Genomic DNA, 27,968 nt, shown 5'->3' with positions numbered 1-27,968 from the left:
AAATATTGAGAGTGTGACAGAAAGGAGAATATTAAATGAAGCATGTTGCTATTTAACACTTCCGAAGGCAAGGGAAAGGGCCAGAGTGGCACGGAGAACGAGTCCCCACCCATGTTTTTCCAGTTGGAGCTGATTCTCTTTTTGCTAAGGTACTACTTGAGAAGAGATGAAGGTTCCTGGAAGAGAACAGGACAGAAGGAATAGGAGGGCAAAGAAGGTGATGAGGTAGAATAGAGATGGCAGCCAGGGGTATGGGAGGGGGTGGTGTCTGTTTGAAGTCTAAAAGTAATTTTCTAACATTTTTAATACGATAGCTGTGACAGAGGTAGCAGGGCAGAGTTGGAATGTATATGTGCAAAGTCTACATGTCCTTCAGGCTGGCCATATTTTTCAGTTTCTAGTGTGCATCTTTGGGGGATTAAGAAGAAAAACGTGAATGAGGGTGAGCCAGCTAAAAGGTGCTTGTTTCATGAAGCGCTAAAGTATCAGTGAGGGGCTGGAAGTACATCGTGAAGCACCTCTAAAGACTCATTAGAGTCATTTTTATCTAAATAGATTGCAGTAACTTGGAGGGTTTTCAACATTTTGGCTTGTAGTGCTCCCACATATGAAATATTGCTCTAATATACAGTCAGTCTAACCACACCCAGAATGAGCCCAATGTTGATAGCTTTGAGACATTTGGTGAAACAAGGAAGATTTATTATCCTTGAAGTTCAAGTAGGGTGAGTCGAAAAACACTCCTAAGTGAAATCACATGTTTATGGTATCAATAGAGATGCACCAAAAATCAGGGACCTGAGGAATTTCTTTTGTTTGGAGAATGTCTGGTTGCTAGGACACCTAAAAATCCATTATTTTTCTGAAAAGTGAATGAACCATTCAAGAAGCACTACCAGGTTGTGCTAGAAATACTCAGTTCCTATCAAGTGAAAAGCTTTTAACCCTCTATGGTACACTTTTAAGATGTAGTGCACTGAAAAAGAGATGGAACTCTTAGAGAGCCAAAAGCATGGTTTATATTTGTCGCTTGACTAAAAATAAGTATTTTGGTGGCATTTGTGGATGGGGAAGAATAAATGCTCATCAATAAATGAGGTAAGTTCATTCTCTATGGTTTATTTTGCTACATTTGATCATTTAATAATGATAAACAGTTGAAAAGTAGATGGTGCCATATGGTAATATCATTGTATTGATACTCCAGCATATCGATAACATGCAGTGATCTGCTAGGGTCTACTGCTTTTCATACTACATATGACTATAATTGACACCCTTTTCTTCCGTTTATATAATTAATACAACAATGTTTTACAAATTATGGAAGAAAACCAAACTTGAGCTTCCGGTAGATGGTAACACGGATGAATTAGGATTTTGCAATGACCAAAATGAGCAGCTTGCAACCCAGCAAGGAGAGAGGGAGTATGATAGAGACAGTGAGAATGATGAAGAATATGGAGACGTTACAGTTCACTGTAAGAGTGCAATTCTTATTTGTTGCAGGGGTCTGTGCAAATACCCAGGCAGTATAGGTACTGTCAGAGTGCAGTGAATGAGGTGTGACACCTACCTGTGCCTCACATCAGAAAGGAACTGCTTCATCAGTTTCCATATGCAGTAAGGTTTAGAGTGACATCAAGACACTCAAGTCCATTCAAAAATGTTGATTTTTTTTTCTTCTTTTAAACAAGTTAAATTGTTAAATTTAATGTTCCTAGGGAATGTTTAGACTATAACCTGGGTTGGTAAGTTAAGGTCTTTACAAAAATAAACCAAACTGTTTTGTTTTTATTCCAAACTGCAAATGTGTACCTGGTCTATTTTATGTCAAAAACATGAAATACATTTTTTTTATTAGCTAGTGTCATTATGTGTAGAATGAGCTATTTTCAGAATGAACAAGTTGGTTTAGAAATACAGTCAAGGATGTTATGTGAAGTCAGAAGCTATTAAGTAAGTAAGGCTGTACAAAATCTTCAAACTGTTTTTTTCAGGCTGCCAAAAAATAGTGCTAGACTTCAGTTACTGCTGATTCTATCAGTCTTTCGTCATTTTTACTTTTGCAAAGTTGGTTGTTTTATACCTAACTTTTTTTTTTTTTGAAAAAAAAGGCAACATTGCAAAGGCTTTTAGTGGAGCCTTGTGTGATGGGGTCCACGTGGGGTCAGTAAATATTTTGCAGTCAGCTGTTAATGGTATAATAACAAAGTGGAAGTGACTGGAAACATCAGCAACTGAGCCACAAAGTGGTGGGCCACTTAATCACAGACCAGGGTGAGCAGGTGTTGAGGTGCAAAGTATGCAGAGGTTGCCAACCTTCTGCAGAGTCAGTAGCTACAGTCCTCTGCTCTTTATGTGGCCTTGAGATCAGTTCTAGATCCTGCATCCATACCGTATATGGCAAAGTACAGTGCCTGCCATTAGACACAATAGTGTAAAGCATGCCATCACTGCACTCTATTTGAATGGAAATATGTATGAGAGAACATTGCCTCCCTGTACGGGAATCCAGTGGAGTGTCTGGCAAGTGTCTGAATTTGATACTTGCCAACAAAACAGTACTTGCCTGACTGCATCATGTCCAAGTTGGTGTAGAGGTGATTAATTTGTTTATTTAAAAGGCATGATGAACATTAATTCAGCCTGGAGAGACTCAAACAGAAAAAGTTGCAAATTAAAAGTTTCATTGACATGAAAAAAATGTATTTGCCACCAAGACCTCAGAAGCAGACGTTGAAGTTAAATGCAGTTCTCCATAGCCAGGTAGGGCTCGATTAGACATGTCTATCCCCCCCGAAGACTGAAACTTGTGGAATGGGCAATAGAGAATGAGGGCAGCTGTAGGGCGTCCTGTGAGATGAAAGTGGATAAGGGGCAGAGGAGGGATGCTGTTTAGCAGGAAGCAGAGATGTCCTGTACGGTGATTGGTTTTCATGAAGGCATGGCAACAGGCCAGAGCTGAGCCCATGACTGGAAAGTAGTCACAGGTGAGAGCCTTATAGATTAAATTTGTAAAATTTGCCATAAAGGTAAATTTTCGACTACAGCACAGTTCCCCTCAAGTTGATTGCATTTAACAGCATCATGGTGTGAGCAATTTGCTTCTGCATTACAGTTATAAAGAAACTGTAACTGCCAAGGACATTTTGAACAATTTTAAGTCCCTGATCTGTGGAAACAGTTTGGTCATGGCTCATTCAGTTCTAACAGGATCTTTCACCGGTGCACCACACAAGATCCATTAAGACAAGGGTTTAGTGTGGTAGAACTTGACCGGCATGTAGAGTCTGAAACTCAACCTGGTGTAAAACTATTGGGATGATTTGGAGAACACATATAGAGACTAAGATTAATGTCTGACCTTAGGAATGCATTTCTTGAAGAAATGAAGTCGAATGCAATTTATGTTCAAAACATTAAAAAACCATCGGCAAGACTTGCCAAATATTGTTTAATCTTTGATTGCTGCATATGTAAACATATAAAACTACTTAAAAAAATTCTAAACTACTACTGAGGTTATGTATAGAAAAAGGAACACTGACACAACAGCACTGGGGGAATTTGGTGTTTTGATATGGAGCAGGCACTTTCCTTTTGCTAATTGTGGTACTTCTTAACACAGACAATGTAAAAGAGTTTAGTTTACACAATTTAATGTCTCCTCTGCTTCTGCTATGAATAATTAATTAGTGTCATGGCAAGAGGGCAAGAAAACAGTATTCTTAATCCTGTAACAGAAACTGGAGCAAGGCTAAAGTTGGAGTCAATCAGAGATGTGAAAATGGGTACAAATCTCTGATAAGTGCATGTCTTGGTCTATTTAAGATAAAAAATTCAAAAGAAATCCAAGGAAGCCGAAAACTCCATTTATTGCAACAAATTTTCAGCTGCATTTTTCTTTAAATTTATATATATATATATATATATATATATATATATATATATATACATATATATATATATATACATACATATATATATAAAATGCAGTGAGTCATTGAACTGACGCCATTGTACCAGTAAAACAGATTAAGCACACCTTTCATGGCCAAGCCTTCATTTCCCTTTCAAACCACTATATACCGATGGGAAGATAATATGGTAAATGCAGCAGTATCAGGTCCTTTCTAAGTTGCCTGAGAAGTCTTATGAGACTCTCTAGAGATATGAGCCTTTGATATCAGGACCAATTATGCCGTTTGGGCACACACATGCACACACATGTGTACACACATGCACACATGTATCGTCACACAGCTTTCGTGTGCACGCCTTTGGCTGGCCTTGGAGTGCGGTGGAGGAGAAAACAAAAAGGGAATATGATACTTTGGAAACACTGGGCAGGCGGAACATGCTCTGATTTTATCAGTCAGTTGAGCTGAGCTTGAAAGCCAGAGATGATACAGACACAGAGGGAATGATAGAGTGGGAACCAGACAACCTGAAAAAGACTGAGTAAGGAGGCATGTGAGAGTGGTGCAAGATTTGAATTCATAGAAAACAACCTCTCCCCTGCAATGCGTGGAAAAGCCACAATGAAGCCTTTAATGTACATTAACAAGTTTGCAAACACATATATTGGATATGTGCATGTGTATACACTGACTGACTCACTGTGTGCATTTCTTCAAAACACATCTCTGTTTACTGCTTTGCACATACAGTACTGCTTGCATTAAATAAAACTTGCCAACAGCGACACACAATCACACATTCTCACCTCAAATATAGGTGATAAACGGTTGTTTCCGGTCTAAGTCACCTCCGCAGAGGATCCCTCAAGATTAAGTTTGGCCTCTGGCTCTGCTAATTGGAGCTTAAAGTCTGGTATAGCCCCTGGGCAGCGTATGCTATGTGTGGAACATGCCGTGAGTGTGTGTGTGTGTGTGTGTATGCCTGCATATAAATTATAGATGGGAAGGGGGCTGGCTGCAAGAGAGTGGCCACACAGGCTGCCACAGCCAGAGTGTTTAGAGAGACCAAGCCAGGCCAAAGTAATGGCCATCACAACACCAGCACATGTCAGAGACAGGTGGTTTGCCAGAGACGCAGAGAAGGGAGGAGACGGAACAGCAGCACTAAAGCAGAAGAAAGACGAGGGGAGGAAATAATGGGACAGCAGGAGGGGGGCATTCAAAGTCACAGTAACACATGATCTGAAAAATCCAGATACTAATGACGACATAATTGAATTATTTATATCCAGACATTCTCATTACAGAGAGCCCTGGTTTATCATTGCTATCTTGGGCCTGGTAGTATCTTACATTTAGTTCTGACCAACATACCTGCTTATAATAGAAGAGTTTAGTAGCTTAGATACTAGAAACCACAAGGGGTTTTAATGACGTCTAATCTACTGAAGTACTGTCTAGTTTGAGCAATGTTTACAGTGTTCTTCCCCATTTTAACACATGTAGAACTTGAAGCACCAGATGAAGATCTTGAACAATAGCAAAGTCAGACTAGATCGTTAAATCCACATTTGTCTCTAAAATGAACAAAGGCAAACATTTACAACCTGTTTACTTTAATTGCCTAATATTTCTTCTTGCCAACTTTCACTACCTTTCATTGTTAAAGGTCCTCTTTATTGTAAAACTGTATAATTAGCCTAAAAACAAATGCATGTCTTAGCACAATCAGTCAAAGAAATAATATAAGAATCCTGTCTTTAATTTAAGGAAATTGTTCCTAGATTAAACAAAATAAGTCTCTGGAGAGACTCAATGGGAAACACAATAAGTAACTCGCTAACAAAACAAATACTTCATTTTTAGACTTTGTTACACATTTATTACTAGTGTACCAGGATGTTTAGAGGTGCTTTATAATGTATTTTATTTTTTTATATTTCATGTAATAATATAAATTTCATTTAAGAAGGGTCTATGGTCATATCAACTCATTTAGCCGTGTAAAAAAACAACTTCTCATGGCTAAAAAATATTGATTACTCACTGAATTAATAAAATCAAAAACTATTTAGTAGTCATATGCAAACTTGAGTTCTTTATAGCAATTCATTTATTGTTAAATTGTATTCTTAGAATTTGAAGAAATAGGGTAACTCAGAACATTCCTGAAATGTGGAGAAAAACCACAGTACCATGTGAGAACCACACATGCACAGGGAGAACATGCAAAATCCAAGCAGGGGATGGATCACTTGAAATAATCTAATTTGTGTTCTTAAATTAAATCTAGTGTTGCACCGATACCGATACCAGTATCGGACGGGGCCCCGATACTGCCCTAAAATGGTGGTATCGGTATCGGCGAATACCAACAAATAGGGCACAGATATCATTTTGAGAGCCATAAGTTTATTCAACTATTGTCACCCACTCCTGGTAGGCAATAAAAACTTTTTATTTTTATTATCCAGTAGAACTTTTTATTAAAAAGTTCTACTGGATTCACTTTGTATTAGATTTTTTCCTGCTTCACAAAGGTAGGCAGCAGCTCGACAAAGCCATGATGGCAATTATTTTACATTATTATGGTATCGGTATCGGCCGATACTGAACAGCCAGGTATCGGGTATCGGGGCCAAAAAATGGCATCGGCGCAACACTAATTAAATCTGAACGTTTTAATGATTCATTTTCCTGTTTTAACAGTACAAAACATTTCCTTTGCAAAGTCGAAAAGATCAAAAAATAATAAAAGCTTCCATCCAGGAAGCTTTTTCAATAAAAAGACAAAAAAAAAAAACATAACTTTGGGTTTTGTGTTTAGGGACTTGTTAGGTTTGAAATGTACTGGGATTTTGTGTTTGGAGAAAAAGCTTCCTGGATGGGAAGCAAAATGTCTTCAAAGTTGGAAACAAATTTTGGATTGTTTTTTTGTTTTTTTGTTTTTTTTACTTTTGGGGAATGATTATGACCTGGGTGACCGAGAATCTTCAACAGCATATGATCTGTGTTGTTTTTATATAGTTGAACTTTCTCTTTAACAGGATTTGCTGGGAGGCATTTGGCTTGACTCTCTGTTAAGATCTTCTCCCAGACTGTCTGAACTAAAATCACTCTGGCCAATGCCATCTTCAGGCTTCTGCAGGTGAGATCCCAACTACTCGGAAATACACAGCAAAGAAAATAACACTCTCTTTAACTGGCTATCACAGCACTTTTGAAGTGATAGAAACAGAGCATTCGTTCAATAATAAACTGATAACCCTCTGCAAAGCACTTTATGACCTTCAATCATTGTGCTGCACAACAACACTGTCAGGAGAGGAGCTATTCACACCGATGAAGTGAGTGGGGAGAAGGGTGAGCTGACACATTTCCATCCTATTTCTTTATGTTATTGTGCTGCAATGCATTGCCAGGAACTCCTAATAGCAAGTCCGCAAGACGCAGAGCTCAGGAGTAACACTGCTTTAAGTATATTTTCCTTCACCTCTGGTTTTCTTTCCTTTCCACTACTTTCAGAGCTAGTTTTTTCTCAGTTGTTGGTTGCTGTGATCTTTTTGAAAGCATATTAATGTGTAGGTAGAGCTTGACTTATAAACTAAAAGAGATGACAACACACAAATACAGTTGCTCTGATCTCTTTGGCTCATTTAAAACAGCTGATGTTAATGCTGTTAGCTCTGTCCCAGCTGCATAACTTAAGATTGCACACTTCACACATGCATACTACATATACAACACTTAAGACTGACAAAGTAACACCTGATAAATTCCAAGGTTTCCCAACTTTGCCCAGTCAATACTGACCTGAGTGACATGATCTTGTACGCATCAGGAAGGTAGCATCGGGTGTTCTCCATTTGAGCTGGGTCCGAATCGCAGATCTTGTCGTCAGTGCGGCCGTAGTTGGCGCTTTCGATCATGATGACGTCAGTGCCAGGGCAACGTAGTTCAATGGGGTATGACTCGCAAGATAGCTCCCTGCGCACCACAGCCATGGGGATGGGAGCACGGCCATGCACTGGACACAAAGACAGTGGTGCAAATATGTTAATTTGGTTTCTAAATATTATCTTTGTTTTTACATGAGAACAACTAAAGAGCATCTTATGTCAGAAACGCTTCAACTTCCGTTCTCAAGAGTGCAAACGTGATAGGAGAGGACAAAGCCTGTAGTTCTTCACACAAAAGCTGTATTTATTATTGGGGGGAAAAAAAGTTGTTCATATACTAGTTAGGTGAACTTTGAAGGTAATAAGTTATTACTGGAATTTATTTAAATCGTAAGGTAAACAGCAAGGCAAGCAAAGGCAAGTCAATTCATATAGCACAATTCAGTGACAATACAGTTGAAGATATTTTACAAGAGAAAAAAAAGGAAGTATATTTTAATGGCATAAAGGTAACACAAATAATTAAAGATAATAAAATTATTAACTAATATAAAATCATTAAATAAAAAAAGATAAAATTTTTGATACAAAAAATGAAGAAATTGTTGTATAAAAAATGCACAGCAGTTTCTATTTATTTATATATAATTAAAGAAATTAAAATCTGTGTCTTTTTGTTATTTCGCCTCACAATCATAACCTACAATGGTTTATCATAAATAAACCCCCTAAAACACGTTAACTTTTGTGGTTGTAGCATGAAAAAATCTGAATAGTACTTTTGTGAGGCACCTTATTTGTTAAAAGAATACATGTATAATACTTAAAGTATATAAGGAGATAACAGTTCTGCGGTTGGTCTGGATGTTCCCAGGGATTTAGGATTGTTATGGTGCAGGTTACAAACTGTTGTTCTTTGTTACTGTGAGCAACAACCCCGAGAGCTTTAGCCATCTTCCCCTGATAGATTGATGAGCCGAGATGTTGATGTGTGTTTTTCCATCACCTAACGCCTCTGAAATGATAATGTAGGTGGTATTATATTTAAGCTTGGACATGCTACTGTGTCTCAGCATTCATTTCCTCCTTAGCAATCTGTCTGAGAGCCATTGGCTCCATCTAGAATAAAACACATATGTATAAATAGACAATGTAGATCAAATCTGGACCAAACTGGTTTCAAGTACAGGTAAAAGACTCTGATCTTTCATCCTGCTTGAAACTATTAAAATGAGATTCACATATACCTGTATGTGCATGCATGGATACATCAACAATCAGCGCACACAGACCTACGACATCCCTAAAAGGCGAGACAAGCCACCATTCTCCTTGCTCTCCTTGTCACCGTAACCATAGAAACCCTGTCCTCCCTCCCTTGGCTCTTTCATTAGCTGGAGGAGCGTCATGGTTACACATATGCAGCAAAGAATCTGAATGAGCTCAATGACACTCCGCTCGGGCTCAACTTAATACTGCCCTTCACCACATCTCACACACACACACACCCACACCTACGGACACACAGACAGAGTCACGGCCACACATGCATACAAATGCTCTGAGTGATGGAATGAAGAGGGAGAAATTCACCGCCATTGTCAATGATATCCATGTGGTTCCACTACCTGCGGGCACGAAGCTGGTAATGGCAGACTCTCGCTTAGAGATAGGACTGATATATAAGTGACATTTACTGAAAATGTCTACTTTAATGAACACACACAGTAACACACAACCACACACATACACATAGGTGTGTATCACCGCAGGCCATGATTAGACGTTAAGCACACATTCAGACAGTGTGTGTCTCGGTAGCAAGTGAAGAATTGATAGGACATCAGGGGGTGCCTGCGTGTGTGCAAGCATACAGGTTTAAGGCAATGGGTCATTACTGCACAAAGTGTTCGTTTCTTACATTTTCTCAGTGGTTGCATCATGATTTCCTCTGTCTGGATGAAACTATATTGTGGAGAAAGTTAGGTCAGGCAGTGATAGAGATTGATGTACAGTACAGACATATACTGCTGCTTTGAAGCCAATATCTTATGATGGTGCCTCCCAGGGTCCCAACTGGACAGAAGACAACGTTCATGATATGAATAATAAAATAACAGACTCATTCAGCCTGAACATTTAAAAACGGCCTTTCTATATCAAATTATTTCTGTTTTTGTGCTTTTCGACATTTGGACCACAAACTTCAGCCCCCATCAATCATGGGTAAGTTGGCTATAAATCTTTGAGAGTTTTTCTCTACCAGCTTTAGACCAGGAATCTTCATTTTTGACCTTCCGGGTTTTGTTTCCTGTGCTTTTAAATGTGCCTCTCTTACCATACCTGAGTCAAATAATCAGGTCATTAACAGGACTCTGGAGAGCTTGACTGCATACTTAGGTGGTTATTTAGCCATCTGAATCAGGTATATTCTTCTACTGGCACCAAATAAAATAAATCCTGCAAATTCCGTTTTATTACCCGTTTTATTGGGGAACCATGGTGGTAAAAGCAACATACCATAGAGATATACCATTTTATAAGAGGGGCAGGCAAGCTTGTCAGAGTAAAAAAGACACATGACATAACTAACAACAAAGCAATCCTGAAGGAAACCCTGATAAAGGACACCTAATCCTTATTTATGGCTCTGTCAAAATCTGGATGTAAATCAAACCAAGATAATATAGAAAAACCTATATATGTTTGTTGATATACCATTAAATTAATCGAGTTACTTTGCAAAAACAACTATGTGTTAGGACTCCAGTCTGTGTGGTTTGTGTGTTTGTCTTCCTTCCTCCACCAGGCCTGGTCCTGATTCACCTCCTTACACACCTGCAAAGGGTTACCTCATAAACGGAGTGCTCTTAAGCTGCTGACTGCCACTACCTCGACGCTAGAGTGTTTGCCAGTTTTGTGTACTCTAGCCAACCTGAGTTTTGCTGAGTCAAACTGAGTTTTTGTCAACCTAAGTTTTAATCTTGCTATTTTTGTCTTTGCCTCTGGGCAGGAAGTCATCCTGAAAACTGGACATTTCGGAATCTTCTTTCCCTGGAAGGATCAACTGAGCCTCAAACTGAGCTGGGGATTCAAACTGGAGGTTTGGATCCACTTTCCTCCAAGGGATCGTTTGAGTTTCACACTGAGCAAGGGATTCCTCTGCACCACAGTGCATTCAATTACCGCAGGAAATCTCAGTGGCAGTCAGTTTCTCCATTCTTCTACAAACAACCGCATTCAGGGTAAACCCTGTCCGCCCTCCAACGAATAAGACAAACACTGGAACACCCCACACCGGCTGGAGTCAAAGAGTCAACCACTTTTCTGGAAACGTGAGTCTGCAAACCATTTCTCCTCTTCAAGTTCGAGAATCAATTTTCCCACTGAACCTGAACTAACCGCAGTGTCTTCCCCTCACCTTTCAGTTCGGATTGAGCAGTGTTCAGAGCATCACTGGAATCTCCAGAAGCTTCTCAATAAACCTGTTAAAACTTTTTCCCTGGTCTCTCTGTATTGGTTTCTCTGCATGTGGGTCCGAGCTCTTCATAAAATCATGACTCTACAGTATGTAAAAATACCTTTAAATATACAAACCTGATAGAGACACAACCCTTCTAAGTACAGTAAAATGGGGATAATAACAGTGAGAACCGCACTTTCTTTGATCTTATTTATAAAACATTGTGAGAACCATGGTCGGTTTTTCACAAAACCAATTTCAGTGCTATACTTGCTAGTAAGTGTTATCTTACTTAGTTTCCACTGCCTCCAGCACAGGCCCCAATAATTCACAGCAAACCTGAAGAAGTTTGTTCAGCAAATACCTAGGTACATCATTTCTTTAACAAGTAGAACAAAGATCAAATAAAGGTCTCTTTTTTAAACATAATCACCCTATTCTTAGCTTGTAATGTTTTTTTTAAGAATTACCGTAAATTCACTAATCCAACAAACTATGAGCCCGTATCTGTGATGAGCCTCAGATGTTAGATGTCCACTGTTGGGTTTTTCAGGAGGTTTCATTTAGCCTTGTAGAGTCATTTGAAGGTAATGGTGAAACATATTATCATAAGTGATATCCCACTCTTACTCCTCAGGGTGTAATATGTGTTTGGCACATCCCTTACAGCTTCAAGAGGCTTTCCACCGGGTGTTTGAATGGGATTATCAGAATTTAGCAATTCTTCCAAAAGAGCTTTTCTGTGGTCAAACACTGATTCAGTTCAATTAGAAAGCCTTTTTTTTTTTTTTTAGTCTGCACTTTAATTCATCCCAAAGGTATTGTGGCAGGCTCTGACCAGGACTCTGGGAAAACATTCACTTTTTTTACAAACCAATTTTTTTTTATTGAAGTCGTTATGAACCTTGCTTTGAACCTAGTGTATCCATGTTAGAAAAGGAAGGGGCCTTTCCAGAACTATCTGGAGCATGCTGTAGCATATACCAGAATAAAGGGGCCAAACCCAACTCCTGCCAACTTTGAAACAGATCAAAGACTTTCCAAATTACAAAAATAATCACCTGTACTATTTATTATGTATTATAGAATTTTTAAAGGTGTTTTAGTTTGGAATAACCAGTTTGAAAACATCTGACTCCAAACTTTTTTTAGTTTTAAACACGAGCAACCTGGTCCTATTTTGGCTTTTACATTTTGGGAAGCATTTCCTTTTGAAATGGCCCATGTTTCATATCTTTAAAGTTATAGCTATAATTTTGTAAGAATCACACTGAATCCATGAAAAAAAGAATATCAGGGTAATAAAATGGTAATCTAAAATGATCAAGTAGCGGTAAGGTTAGGTTAGCTGAAAAGCACTCAGAGCAAAATGAGCAAAATGTCCTGACTGTCACAGATAATCCTTTCCCATCCGTCACCTTATTCTTTATATTTTTACAATATCTCCAATGAGTCCAGTACTGTATTGTTCACCCTGCCTCCAAAGAGATCTCCTCTCACACATTTTACTTTCTAACAAAGAACATTCAGCCTTTTGATACAGAAAGATTACAAACACATCCACTGACATACAGATACCAGCTCCCCATCTTTCTCTTCATCTAATAACGTGTGAGCCGTAAGTGCACGTTAATGTGTCTGTCATTAGTTGTGCAAGTGGCGACAGAAACTTGGCAGCTGTGGACGGTACAGACAATCTTATTCAGTTGCTCTCATTGCCTCGAGGGGGTGCGGATGAAACAAAAGGATATTGATTTCTGCATTTGGGCCAAGAACAAGAGAGTGGCGAAAGAGCTGGAAAGATGGAAGGAAGGAGAATGAGAGGGTAAAAGGAATAGGAGAGAGAGTTAAAAGGTGATCTCTCATTTGAATTGCCAAAGCGTGGCGGAAAAATGTCCCTCCTCAGAGTAAAATAAACCATTATTAGAAGTGAAAAAATACTTTAATGAAAAGTCTTACTAAATTATTTTATCTGAGAGCCAATGAAAGAATAAAACTCTGTTATCTCTGACCTCTCTAGATGTTGATGATGTTTCACAGAAAATATGCAACAAATCCAGATGTCAAGGCTGGATTCCAATATTTTTTTTCCAGCTGTTTTCATGCTCTTTATTAAACTAAACAGAGTGATTTTATTTTCTTCTAAATTTTTGATGCCAATGACTTCCATTCAGCACCCATTTTTTGGAATCCTCTGTTTTTGATTTCTATACAGAATTAAACATCCTTTAATTTGTTATGTTTCCTGGTTTTCTACAAGGGTATTTTTTTCCCCTTTTTACTGTTAAAGAGGTATTGGCTTTAATAAATATTTAACCCATAGAAAACATGATGGAAGTTGTTGGAAGTCAGATGGCTCAGGGTCAATAGCTCATCCCATTCCCCCGTTGCATAACCAATGGATGTTATGTTGTCCAAACATATTTCTAATTTACTCCTATCTTTTATACCCAGTGTTCCATATGAGCTTAACTGTCTTGGTTCTACAGTACTTTGGTTAATTTTGAAACCAAAAATAATCCAAGTTCTCCAATTTCATAATTGTATTGACCCACTTCCATTGGTGTTCCTATAGCAATATATTTTGTAAAGTAAAGAAAATCAGTTTAACTTTCATAATTTTAAACTGCAAGTACAAATTATAGAAACGAATAATAATGCATTTAAACTGCTTATTACTTTATCAATGATTGTTGTTACTTTAAATCATATTTTTTTGAGACTATAAAATATCTTGAAAGGTAAATAACGAAGGACCAAAACTGCAAAGGCCTATACAGAATGACCAATGGCAGACAAACTTCTTTTGTTATCTTGTGTTAAGGTCCCAAGCAATCAGCAGCCAGTCAAGTTTTCCCACTGTAGTGAAAGATGGATGTTGAAATCTCAGTTTGAACACAATAAAAAAATTAAGAAACAAATCTAAAATAATAGTAAAACGATTGTAATATCCATAGTTGGGATATGTATGTATTTGTATGTAAAACTAATATTCAGTGACGAGGGAGAAAAATTGTGATTTGATTTTTCATATTATGGTTTACAAAGCACAGTAAAATGATCTTATGGTTCTTGACAGAGGTAGTAGTTTTGATTCCAAAGGAATATTAAGGAGTTAAAGGTTTTTTTTTAACCCAATTTTTTTCCTCTATGTGACTTTTATTTATGATGAATTGAATTAACATGAAATAGACCCAAACAGATTTCTTCATATAGACCTGGTGATAATTGATCAGACCCAATCATGGTAAACCTGAATGATTATGATCTTTGGCCAATGGATTTGTGCCTCTATAATCAATTATAAAATCAGAAAGATCTGGCATGATTCATATATTTTCTGACACAAAAAATAGCTGCAGCAATTACAGTGGAGGGAAAGGAATCTCAATTAGCACAGTACCCTTGAATAATGTGGCCTTTAAAATCTACAGGTCAACTTTCGCAGCTATAGTTCAGTTTTACATAAATACGCATTTACATTTTGCTCTGAATATTTTCATCTTATACATTGTGTTCATAAACCTGTAATAATAACAAGACTTGGTTTGGTGGGGAAGATGTGGTGCTTGCTTCCATGTTTCTTCAAGCAAAACACTCATTGTTTCAGCTAATCCTCACTGAGTATAAACACCCTGATTTGCATTTGTCGACTTATTCTTCAGACATTGATGCAAATACCTCCAACTGAAACTCATCTCTCGGTGCGGAAGCAAAGCCCTTGCTGTTTGTGTGCCTCGAGTGGCTGCTTGCTTGGGAGGGTTCAGCGCGTATGTGCGTGTGTGTCTGAAGAGGGTCCGTGTGGGAGTCGAGTATTTGAGCATTTAAAGCATTTCATCTGTGTGGCAGCAGGCGTGTGAACAAGCACACAGTAGGCACAGTGTGATTGACAGTGGCCATTAATGGGATTAAGTCCAAGTGGGCCAAAGCTCTGTTTTGGAGACTTCAAAGCCAACTGTCACAGGGGAGAGGAGAAAACGTGCACATGACCTACTAGGGCTCCATCAATGCTGTCCATATATGTGCCGTGTAAAAGTTAATTTTGCCAGGATACATAGTGATAAAACATAGGAGGATATAAATAAATATTGCAGGTGATCTTAGAGGTAGAAATGTTTCCAAAGCAAAAACACAGGTTATGAGGTGGGATCATAAATCTGGGCTTGTTACTTACCTATGGCAATAGGTGCGATCAAAGCTGAGATGAAGATCAAGCAGCTGGCCCACATGGTGTCTGATTTCCACCTGGAAGTGGTTGCGGAGGTTCTTCCTGCTGAGCCCAGGCGCTCGAGTACTGAGCTGTTCCTTTCACAGCTCAGTGTTTCTGACACCATACAGGCCTGCAGATTGACACACAGAGGATTAGCTCAATGGGATATGATATCAAAATACAAGATGATGCTTAATTAATGATGTGAAATCCCTGTATGAGCAGAAATAAAAAAAAAATAAAAAATGGATTCATCTTCAAACAACAACAATTTAAAAAATGATAAGTCTCCAATGAGATATCTGCTTAATCTAATGTTATTAAAAAGCATAACTTAAATTAGATTATTTTATTTTTTTATTTTTTTCATTACTAATAAAAATACAGTTAAAATAAGAAAGAGAGCATTCATTATTAGTCTTCTGATGTAAAATTCAAGAAGGCTGCTGAACTAAATCAAAATGAATAAATATACAGTAAGCGTTAAACAAATGATCAAAGAGGCAGTGAAGGCATAGCTGAATTTGTTAACACCTAAAGAATTGTATCTAATAAATGCTGGATTTGCCTCCGTAAAGGGCTTTTTTAAATGTCCGTCTTCTCTCAATGACCATGGAAACGATATGTGTAGCCCAATGGGTCCAGATGGTACTTTCAGCGTTGCAGCTAATTCTAAGTACAATGTCTTTAACAGGCATGTATGATGTTTTCAGAATGGGCTCTAAAAGGCAGGACATTTGTAAAATCAAACAAGACGGATCTGAAATAGGAGTATGCAATCTATTGCAACTGAAATATAATCACAACATAACAAAATGCAATTTTCAAATCGCAGAAACGTTAAATTTTAGTCCCATCACATTTAACAACAGTAGGATGCTAAATGTCTCACTCCCTTTAGGTGGCAGTAATATGCTTAAGGTGGGTTTGCAACCACACAGAAAGATAAAGAAATTTGCAGCTAGTACATTAACAAGCTGGGGGTTAATGCAAAGGAAAGTTGAAATCTCAACATTGGTTAAAATAATCACAATTTTTATTTTTGGCAAAACGGTTAAGCTCTAATCTGATTTTTTAAAGATAATTTGGAATATTCAGAGCACCGACACTGTTCAAGACTAGTCTTTTAAGACAATAATGAGCCAGTCTGCAAAAAAAATTCACAAATACATGTAACGATTTGTTTTTATACATTACATTATTTACCTTGGTTTACTTTACAGTATATTCATTCCATAAAACAAGCAGTGCCACCAGAAAATAACACACCAGCTTCCTCTTATTTGACAATGTAGCATGAATTTGACCATCTAAGCCAGGCTGATGGACAAATAAGCAACATTTCTGCCACAGAAAAGGGTGTATGTTTTTTCCACCGCTCCAATGATCCAGTAACAGCATTAATTCCTTTTAAGTTAGCTATATATCTATTTATTTGCTGTGTAATGGTTGAATTTGAAGGAAAATGGAAGGAAGGTTCAACTTTGTGATTATCTGTGCTAATAATTATCTGAACACATACTGTTTCTCATAAGTAGGTTAAACGTCATTACTCAAGTCAATTAATTCTCAGTGTGAAGAAAAAAAGTTAAACAATTAATTTTATTATTTAAATTATCTGTTGCATTTACTTCCTATGCATCCTGCTGTTTTAGAAAACACTTGTTACATGAGCCTAAAGGTGAGGTTTTGCGTGACATTACATTTTGCACCTTTTTAAAAGGACATATTGTGTCTGTATTGGAAGAAATCATGTGGATTTTACAGTGGTCAGCACAGCCAAGATAGGAAATGGTGTTTGCTATGATGTTACACTTTTGTTTTATTTTTTCTTTATTTAAATCACTCTTGAATAACTCTGTTGGAAGAATGAGAAAAAATGTCCTACGGAACGTTTAATGAGAAAACAGACCATATGCTAAATAATCCATAAAAAGCATTTCTGTAAGGGAGATCAAAGGCTAGATGATCGCTGTTGATGTTCTAGCTGTATAAAGATTCACTTCACTTAGCATTCCACATCAGCATTAAAGTGTGAAATATATTGATGTCCAGATCTAATTGTTCATTTCATGGTCCATCAGCAATAAACAATTATTAGATGATGGTCTCTAAGATAATATATAACAGTGACAGACTGGTGATACATTATTTTCTTTTTCCTTTTTTCATGAACTGATTAAAACAGGCCAACATTGTCCAATCATTGGCTGGCTTGCCTATTTAGCCAACAACTCAATTTATGTGTGTTTTCACCTTTAAAGTGATCAGGTTTAATCAAGCAAAGCTGGACATTTACATAATTCCTTTAAAAAAAAATGTGTTGATTTTTTTCTTAGCTTTTTTTTAAGTATGCCTAAGGGTAAGCACATTGTGCAACTCTTACTTAATGAATCTAGTTATGTTTCAGACAAACATTATTTTTCATAGGCATGGTTCAAAGGCAGCAGAAGTCCTATTTTGTGGCTAAATGGTCCCCATTCTCAAGGGAACCTGGACATAGCTCTGAATAAGCATGCAAGTCAAGTTTGTGTGTATGTGAGACTTCGAGAGAAAGAGAGGCAGTAGAAATTTGCAAGAGCCGGGGACAGATGGAACAAAGCAGACAGCCTGAGCCATGGGAAATAAATCATGTGTAACAGAGACTATTGATCAATGTGGCCATATCATTTTGGCCCAGAAGAGACTGAGACAATAGCAGGCTGCCTCAATCATACCAGCACTGTGAAGTCAAATAGCTCCTCAGATATTTTTCAAAACTTGAAAAAAATTTCTAGTTGCATAAAGAGAATGACTTAGATGTACATTCGGATCATCCAGTAGGAAGATAAAGAAATGATCTTTTAACAACTTGATGTGCAGCCGAACAGTTGCATAACACAAGGCATGATAAGAGTTGTGAAGACATCTGGAGATTTTGTTTTTCATTTTTATGGATGGCAAAAGAAATCCTTGAAATTGAAAATTAATTTTAGATCATTATCGTAGAAACCCAAGCTAAACTTAATTTTGGCTGAGCCTGAACAGCGGGAGAGGGAAATTTGATTTGCATTCCAGAACAAAGAAGTACAAACATTTTATCAAATCAGCTAAGTTCTAAGAAGAACTTGTACCATTAGCTTTTAAATCTGGACAATACTTACGGTAGTAAAATGTCGTTTTTGACATGTGTTGTTTATATTCATTTAATGTTGTATGTAGTTTTCTGCTATTTCTATTTATCTCTAAGAGAAGGCATTGCAATTTGATAAAAAGATGAAGTATCAAAATGAGATCCCCTAAAAAACGGTTTGGATACTGGGTATACCAAGTGTTTGAACATGTAAATTTTTTATCATGCAGTTTAAAGTCCATTCAATGAGATGTCAGATAAGTAGTGTCTGAAGTTTTCTCTAGTACAGTTATGCAGCACAAGCCCAAACCCTCCTTTACTGCACACTGTCAGCTAACATCCAAGAGATTTTTTTTTTTTTTTTACCTACCTATGAAAGTGAAAATCTTTGTGGTTAAAGCTTTTACTCTGTGTTTTTACTCTAAGCTGAATGTCTATCTAGAAGCAGACTGCAGGCTTGATGCAGGAGTATATACAGTAGCCTGACTGTTTAACCAGCTTATACCAGTTTGTTATGGAAGATCAGAAAGGTAAAAAGAAAAAAATAATCTAAACTACTTCTACTAAATATAGACATATGCTTATGTCTGTGTATTACAATCAAAACAGAAGTATTTTTGCTAATAATATAATTAATAATCAATATCATGCAGTGTTTTAGCAACTGGACAATTAATGCTGACCTATCAGCTTTAACAAAAAAAGCTACAGTACAAGATTCTTTTTAATATGTCTGTATATCTTTGATTTACTTAAACTTTTTACTTTGGCCCATGCAAAGTACAATCAGAAATGTTAATAAACATGTTTGATTAAATAAAGTTGAATTTAACCTAAATGTGAAACATTAGTATGTCACTTTAAACAATAGCCTACTGAGACCTGGGATGAAAAAGAAGTGTCATCCAATTCCTTTTTTTTTTATGTGATTTCCAATTTATGTAGGCCTAACACCTCACAGTTTTATTTATTTGTAACCTTTATTTTAATTTTAGAGACTGGCACTATAGTGAACAACAGAACAATTTACAGTGTGAAATTACAACTGACTTTATTAAAAAGTAAGAAATTACTTTTTTTGATTTTATAACAACTATTTTTTTTTTTATTCATATTCTGTAATATGTTACATTTTAGCACAACATTCCACAGATTTTGTTCAATCAGAACTGTAAACTACTACAAAACTCATAAATGCTAAAACTAGTTCTTTGTTTTCAATTCATATAAATACTTTACCGCTGATAATCCATGACGAATATTTTCCTCTTAGTAATAAAGAAGGAATATCTTACATTTCGCTATTTCTTTTTCCATTTTAATTTTTATATTTTGAATGAATCTTGTACTTTACTTCACCACTTCTAATATTCAATTAGGAAATACATTTTTAATTACTTTACCTTACACCAAAAAAATTTACTTTACACCAAATTTTCGAATGAACTTTGCTTTACACAGAGAGTAATAACTGATAATGACCTGTGCTGCTTAACATTTGATGCAGTCTGATACAAGTGTGTACAAAGGCAATTAAATGTCTTAAAATAACAGTAAACTTTAGCGCAACATAGTCGACGTTTATCATATAAGACATTATTTCCCAGCAAAAAAACTGTTGCTCATAAAAATGCTGAATAACTTGTAACTTTTAAAACTACAAGCCAACGTGATTGTGAGCAATTAAGTTTGTCCAGCCTTGCTAGAAGGATGAGGAACCCTTGCCTAACATCATCAAGCAATAATCATACTCTCCAAAGAATGTCTGACTTCTTTGTCTCTTTAGTTACATTCAGATCAATGTCAATCCTACAGTGAGTTTCTCATTGAATCTATTCCTTGTTATTTTTTTCAGCTATAACCAACACGTCTTTTATATTAGAACAGAGTATTTTGACCCTGGATTTTCTAAATTTTCTAAGAAAATGCTTGATTTCCTGTCTTGATGATGTATTTCATCAATACACAGTCAAGAGTATTGAGTTGGACTCCAGTATTCACAGATTTTAGTATAATCTTCATTGACAGGAAGCTTGCATTGCAATGGTTTGATGTTATGATTATACAAAAAACACATTAATTTCAGATTTTATTGAGATATTTTGTTTTCGCTCAATGGATAGAAGGTGAGTAAATGTATAAGTAAGATTATGACTGCCCTGTTCCCCAACAGCACGTTAAGGTCAACTGTTTTATGTTAAAAACAGTTTTCTGTGCATCCAAATCTTTTTTCACTTCTATAAATAAAAGCTTGGATTCTATGGAAAAGAGATTTCATACCTACTAACAGTTCCTGACAAACCCCTAATGGCCTCCGAAGTGATAGACTCACAATAAAGTTCCGTTTATTATTCTAGCTTCTGCTTAAACAGCCGAACAAGTTGCATGGTTTGATTGATTGGTCTCTAACTCGGTTGAACATGAGCAATCTGACCAGCTGTCCCTGGCTAGATAGAGGAGCTGCACGGTAACATATGGCTGGATGCCATTCATCGCAGTATTCCACTGTTTCATAATTCAAAAGCTATTCCATCACTCCGTATGCTCCACCAGCATCTCGCTTAATTAACTCTTTAATTTCCTCTGTGTGCTTATTGTCTGCGGTCCCTTCACTGGCAATACTGCTGTAATAGCCCTAAGCAATCCAGGACTAACCCAAAGTCACACCATTGTAGTCTAGTAAATAATTCAGCATTGCTGCATTCTCCCATATGCTGGGATAATGACATAAAATGATGCTCTATCTCCAAAGCCTGTAATGAACAGACAATGGCAAAAGCCCCAAAGCAATTCACTGTTTTTATAACCTGTTTCTTTTCATCGTCTTAATGTGCTGATTGGTTGAAATACTATGAATAAACAGGCACTAATGATGCTAATTATCAGAACATATGTGATATGTTTACACTCTGTACGCATTGAATGGCTGAGAAAACAAGCTCTTGCAAAACTTATGTGTTTCTTATCACTGGTAAAAAATTCATCAGCGCAGGAATGAACTCCCCTTTTCCTTCTGATGTATCTCAGTGGAGCAGTGACCAAACAGACACCAGCAATCAACTAATTGCCTGAACAGAACAAAGCATGATCTACCCCTGGATTTAGGTCTCTAAGCATACCTTCTGTCTCAGATTATCTCTCTCATATAGTCCTACTAACTCAAACAACGACAGCCAACAAATTTAAAACAAATTGAAATGATTTTCTCGTTCCTATCTTGGCACAAAGGTTAAGAGCCTTTCAAATTTTTGAAATGAAACGTTAGAAGATCTGCCACAATTTCTAATAACAGAGACTGAACAATGTGCTGGAAACATTTTTGGTTCTTATTGACATGATAGCATCATACATCAGCATGATGGATCATCATTCAAGACATCAATCTTTCATTCCACTGCATCCTTACAGACCCTGGATTAAGATTTGGTGACTGTGCAGGTCATTGCCTAAGATATTAACTCTAAGGAGGTTTGAGATTTATGACATTGTCCCTTTTCCTGCTATGAATGACCATTTGTTAACAGTTTTGCCATAAAGGTTTGGATATGGTTTGCAACAGTAATAAGCTCTGAAAGTTTGACAGTGCTAGACTGATACTAAAAAGTTCAAAGTCTTGCAAGACGATGGAAATCACAGCATTTGACAATCAGTGAATGTCTTGTTTGCTTAAAAAGCAAGATGGAGACAAACCTTCATACTTCAAGACTCATCCAACAGGCTAATTGTCATTTGGATGAGCCTGTGTCACTTTTACCCTTAAATTGAAGTGACACCTGGTGTGGTCTTCGTCTGTTGTAGCTTATCCTTTCTGCTTCAAGGTTCGGTTGGTTGTAGTCTTGATATGGTGTTACACATGCCTTCATTAAAGAGTGTTTATTTTATATCATCTTGAAGCAATCTCCCCATTTCCTTCTGATTTGGGCAAGGAATTTTCATCAATTTCCTTCTGCAAAACCTGGAGCAGGTTCTTTGTAAATCCAAACGTACTGTAAATCTGGCACCAACATCCATACCACATTAAAAGTCATGTAAATATCCTTTCTTCCTCCATTCTGATGGCTGTTCCAAACTTCAACGTGCAGCCTTTATCAAGTCTTAATATACTCGGTTTCTGCCACACGGTTGGTGGAATCTATTTTTTCTTAATTAACTGAACAAGTTAATCTAATAAAGTGGTCAGTTAGTGTAGCAAAAAAAGTTTCTGATCTTAAAACAAATACAAGGTCATAGTGTTTCCTAGTTTTGCATGCACAACTGAAACAGCTTGTATGTTCCATATGTTTCTGCTCCAAGTTTTTTTTTTAAAGGGTTGACATAACCAGAGCTGTCTCTAAGATCAAAAGGCTCAGCGAAACAGTGGCATCTGTCCATGAGCTAAATGGTGTTGGCCTAATTCTGTGCATTTTCTCTGTATATGTGTGTTTAGGTGTGTACTGTATGTGTTTCCTTGTATTTGCAGTCCCATAACGAGTAACCTGTCTGTCAGAGCAGTCCTCATTTGGGGATTCTGTTTTTCGCTAATGAGTGCTGACCGGTCTGGGCTAACTTGTCATCATGCCTTATATGCAGACACACATGTATGCACATGCACTTGTGTCAGTACCCCCCTGACACACACACGCATAGAAACTTTCTCACACACAAATGCTTCCACTTTATCAGGCCAGATGTCCTCCACCTAGGGCTGCCAACTGTAGACTATCAGCTGTGTCCATGCTGTATTACTGATTCAAGCTGTGTTTCTATATCAAAATAACAATAATGCTTATCTACAGTTTTGGTCAGTAGCTTACATGTTAACACTATATATGTTTACTTTTAGATGAATCTTATTATTTTTCAGCCAACAACATAGAACTGCAATGATTTACAAAATTTTTGAGAACTTGCTACACAGGTTACCCGTGTTTAACACTTACTCAAAATTCTACTGATTAATATTCATTTAGATACCCGGATGCTTTTTTATTAATTTAAACAATCTTATAATCAACATAATTTATTGATTGTGGTTAATTAATTAAACTTTATTGATCTCACATCGGAGAAATTTGCCTGCTATAGTGCAGGCTGTGGGGATCCAACCAGGTACTTGCCACCTTCTCAGAACCCAAGCACACTGCTCGAATCACTGGGCCCGATTTATCTTCCCGATTAATCTGGTTTCTAATTTTTTAGGGATTTAGTCATGTACCATGTCTATAAAGAAAATATTAAAAAAAATCAGAATATTCATCTTCAAAATAACAATATAGTGTTCGTCCTGATAATCTTTTCTTTTCACCTTAAAAAAAATATTTACACTTTGTGCAGTCAGCAGACATCTGTCAGCAGTATACTCATGCATGGCATCACCATCTTATCCCAACTAGCTTAAAATCTTTTTTTTCTAGCTTTTTCACTCCTAAGATTGGACTTTTCCTTTCTTTTCCTACATCTGCTGGGCTTTAAAAAAATGCCTAACTTCCTTGTTTAGTTCTTGCAGAGATCCAATCTCTAGTCATGTGCTTGCTATGGCAAATATACACAAAGCACTGGGTAGTTTTACAACAACTGAGTTTATATATGATCAATTTATATAACCTGGGAAAAACAGTTCAAGTCTATGAAATTAAAGACCATGACTAATGTATGCTTTGTAATTATACCAGAATTATAGCATTATTAAAGAAGTCAGTCAGACTATTTTCCAACAGAAAACGTAATACTGAGACACTTTGACCAAATATCTACATTAATTTAATGTTCTTCTAAATAATGAAAGGAAAACTGTGAATGTTCAAGAAATACACTAGTTTACTTTATTTAGGTAAGCCCGTAACTTTGATAAATTATTAAGGTGATATTGTTTCATAACTAATGTATTATGCTTTTCATTGAAGGCATAATACCAATATTATGCTCTGGCATGCATCTCCTTAATAGTTCTAGTTGTAAATGAATTTTTTCTGACCAGTTTATGACACTTTGTGCTATAAGTGCATTGGACAGCCTTCAGGAGCTCATGCATGTTTTTTTGTACTTTGTTTTTTTTACATGTTCTTTTCTTCTGACTCTCCAGTCTCCTCAAATGTTCATTCTTTGCTTGGTTGGACAGAGAAGTTGGTGCTGAAAGAAGCTCAAGGGGCTATGCACCATGTTCAGTAAAATGGCCTGTGTCCGCCAAGCTATGGTAAATTACCTTCAGATGGCTTGCAATGTGCGTTTAACCACCATGGACTGTCCATCTATCTGTGGATGCCTGCATATATTTTTGTGGAGAGCAAAAAGGGTGGCTGTTGCTCAGGTACATATTGTTCTAATGATTAGAGCTGACATTACACATAATCATCAGAACAGGTACAGAGGTAGGAGGATTTTGATTGGAGTGGCTTTGCATACACAGATGGACACACATACACACCTACACACACTAAATCACAAATTTAGGCTGTTAATTTTGCAATGGAGAGATGTCTAATCAGGAAAAAAAAAGAAAAACAACGTAGGAGTCTGGCCTCTAAACTGTAATGAGGTATATTTATATCCTAACAATGTTAAAACAAGAATTTTCCTGCTCAGGGTTTAGGAGCAAAATATTCAGAATTGTAAAAAATTTTGTCAATGTTTAGCCTTTCTCTTTAGTTGTTTTATCAGTTATTATTATTATTATGACACTCTTACCTTGGACTAAGAAGTGAAGAAGTATTGAAGTTATACAAAAATCTACTAATGATGACTTCTTTACAGTTTGGCTAATAGCACATGTATCTGATAGCATTTAAGTCCAGAGACTAGAAACAAAGAAGAAAAGAACTATTTGGCAAATTTAATGGTGCTGAAGTTTTTATTTTTCCATTGGGAAGCTGAAATGTGTTTGATCCTCAGCAAATCTGTCTGTTTTCTACCTAAACATTATTTGATCACGTTTGTAGTCCAATTTTCTTCTGTTTTATTTTCATTTTATTATTATTTTTTTATAATTACCTTATCATTTTAATTATTCATTTTCATGCTCTTGAATTATTCACATTCATCCATTAATTATGCCACTTCAGTGTATTTTCTCTGTGTGTTTCTTTACTGCATACTTTCTCATGTACAGAACATTTAATTATCTTGCTATTGAAAGTCTCTTTATAAACTGACCTTGCTTTGCCAGGTTTATTTAAAATATTGGTTTAAAACACCACCATTTTACAATTCACAGGAATTCTTTAAAACTGTTATTTTTTTTAAATGTCTAACGTGAACCAAAAAAACTCGGCAACTCTTTTCTGAGGGACTAGTGGGAAACCAGTAAATCGAATCTCTTTCAGATCAGTAAACAACCAATTCGAGGAAATAAGGAGTTTTACCAAGCACAATATGCCATATAGATGTTCTAACTAAAGGAAGAAAACCCAAAGCTACTTCCAGTATCAGTGAAGTGTAAAATGAAGTGGAAGCACTGAGTTGTAAAGAGCTATTTAAAATTTTATTTTTAATCACAGTCAAGACTTGTGTTGGGTTAAGAAAGGCTTTGAGACAGTGAGACTTCAGAAATCTGCTGGGTCTTTTTTGGCAACTTTATTTAAGTAAATATGGTTGCAATAACAATCTTTAAAAAACAAACTTTTTGAAGAAAGTGTGTCAAAATAAAACCATCTGTATTTTTTCTTTTTCCAAAGTGGGAAAGCTTTCACTAACTTGTCCTTCCATGTGCTAATCTGATAGCTGACAATAGTGACATATATTTAAGGTTTTGAACTCCACTTCTATCGACAGTACGTGTATCAGAGCTTTGTAAAAAATCATTAGTCAAAAAAGTAAATACACTAAATTGTAGAGAAGATATTTTTCCTAGGAGGCAGACAAACAGGAGAAGCTACTGGATGTAGGTAAACCATGTTGCAAACTCTGCTACAGAGTGGCGGCTACAAAGCCAACTGTTTCTACAAACCTGGCAAAGCATTATACATACAGACTCTGATGTTTCTGAGAAATTTAGAAAGGTCAACTCTAAAAATGGCAACTTTAAACATGCCAAACAGCAAAAGTTAAATATTAGGTATTTCAATTTTGGCTACTTGCTACTAGCCTTCTTATGACTTAGGCCTCCCCAGCGGAAGAACAAGACTAGCACAATAGTAGACAGAATAGCTTATAGAAGACAACCAATTGTACAAAGGCACAGAATAATGAAGAAGAAAAAAATGAAAAGCATTGATCTTTTTCTCTTTTGTTCCATTAGAAAGGCCATTAAAACCATGTTAGAAAACATAACCAAAACAATTTAGTCAAAAAATGTAAAGGAAAATGGCCAAAAAAATTTATAAGAATAACCTACTAGTGGGTGTTAAAGATAATAAAATACAGTACAGTACTGTACTTATTCTTGTTTTAGAAATTAAAACAAGGTGAAATATTTTTAGTCGTACTTGTTATTCTTTGACCTTAAACAGAAAGAACACTTCTCCTGAAAATATATTTACTTGGGAAAAATGGATTGAAGTTCTTCAGTATCAAGTTCAAATCCGGGTGTTGTAATAAACATTCTGTCCGCACTAACCGTAAATATAAGACCCCTAATGCTCTTGCTTTAACATGTCATCCCCCTAGTTATCTGGTCTTTGTTATAAAATGTTAGTAAATACCTTTTACTCTCAAACCCACATCAGAATGTTCCTTCTTCTCCTTAAAAATAAAGAAGTGCCCCAGATGACACAAACATGAAAACGTGGACTACTCAAAGTTTGACTAAAATTTTGTGTACTAGTAAAAGAGTCTTTACATTTGTGAGGTTTTTTTTTTCTAAATTGGTTTTCTTTTCCTAATCACTCCCAAAATCATCTTAAATATCATATATATTATTTTGGTTAATCATGTTAGCTCAGTGTATAACTGCAAACCTATATTCTGCTTACATTAGAAATGTTTCATTAACAAAACCAACAAATAACTGCTATGCACACAAAGTAAAATATAACCAATCTAAGCTTAAAGAAGATAACTAGAAGGGAACTGCCTCCCAGCGTGACAGGAGGATTAAGGGAAACATCCTATCGTTTTCAAAACAATATGAATGCCTTGAGACCATATCCACATCATGTATCTGTGGTGTTCCAAGTTCAAGATATGGAGGGGTCACCCCCCCCTCTAATTTAAAGTCACAATTAATGAAAAGTTAGTGTTTTACTTGTCGAATCCTAACAACATAAACAGCGATGTCAGCTTGTGTCTTTCACTATAAATCTGTATATCTAGCATGTATATCCCGGGAGCAGCATGATGGCATCCTGCTGGAAACATCCCAACATCTACTGTAGACACACAGTTCCATGTGCCAACGTGTATGTGACAAGACATGAGTAAAGGGCTGCTTCTCTATAGGAATGTGCAC

At 36.5% G+C, this 27,968-nt stretch overlaps 1 protein-coding gene across 12 annotated transcripts in view; it reads right to left on the bottom strand.

The window, feature by feature from the left end:
* LOC107095380 (adhesion G protein-coupled receptor L3-like) overlaps positions 1 to 27,968 on the bottom strand; it is a 213,508-nt gene that overhangs the window by 133,115 nt on the left and 52,425 nt on the right. For all 12 annotated transcript variants that reach the window (XM_015391445.1, XM_015391482.1, XM_015391507.1 and 9 more), the window contains exons 3-4: positions 15,460 to 15,625; positions 7,737 to 7,950 (exon numbers count right to left, since the gene is read on the bottom strand). In XM_015391445.1, the coding sequence (XP_015246931.1) occupies positions 7,737 to 7,950; positions 15,460 to 15,619 (374 nt within the window). In that variant the 5' untranslated portion in view covers positions 15,620 to 15,625. The remainder of the gene's footprint in view (positions 1 to 7,736; positions 7,951 to 15,459; positions 15,626 to 27,968) is intronic.

Source organism: Cyprinodon variegatus, unplaced genomic scaffold (genome assembly GCF_000732505.1).
Source record: "Cyprinodon variegatus isolate N-32 unplaced genomic scaffold, C_variegatus-1.0 Scaffold22, whole genome shotgun sequence".
Taxonomy (NCBI): Eukaryota; Metazoa; Chordata; class Actinopteri; order Cyprinodontiformes; family Cyprinodontidae; genus Cyprinodon; species Cyprinodon variegatus.
The sequence above is the reverse complement of the archived record's forward strand: the minus strand, read 5'-3'. Positions and strand labels throughout refer to the sequence as shown.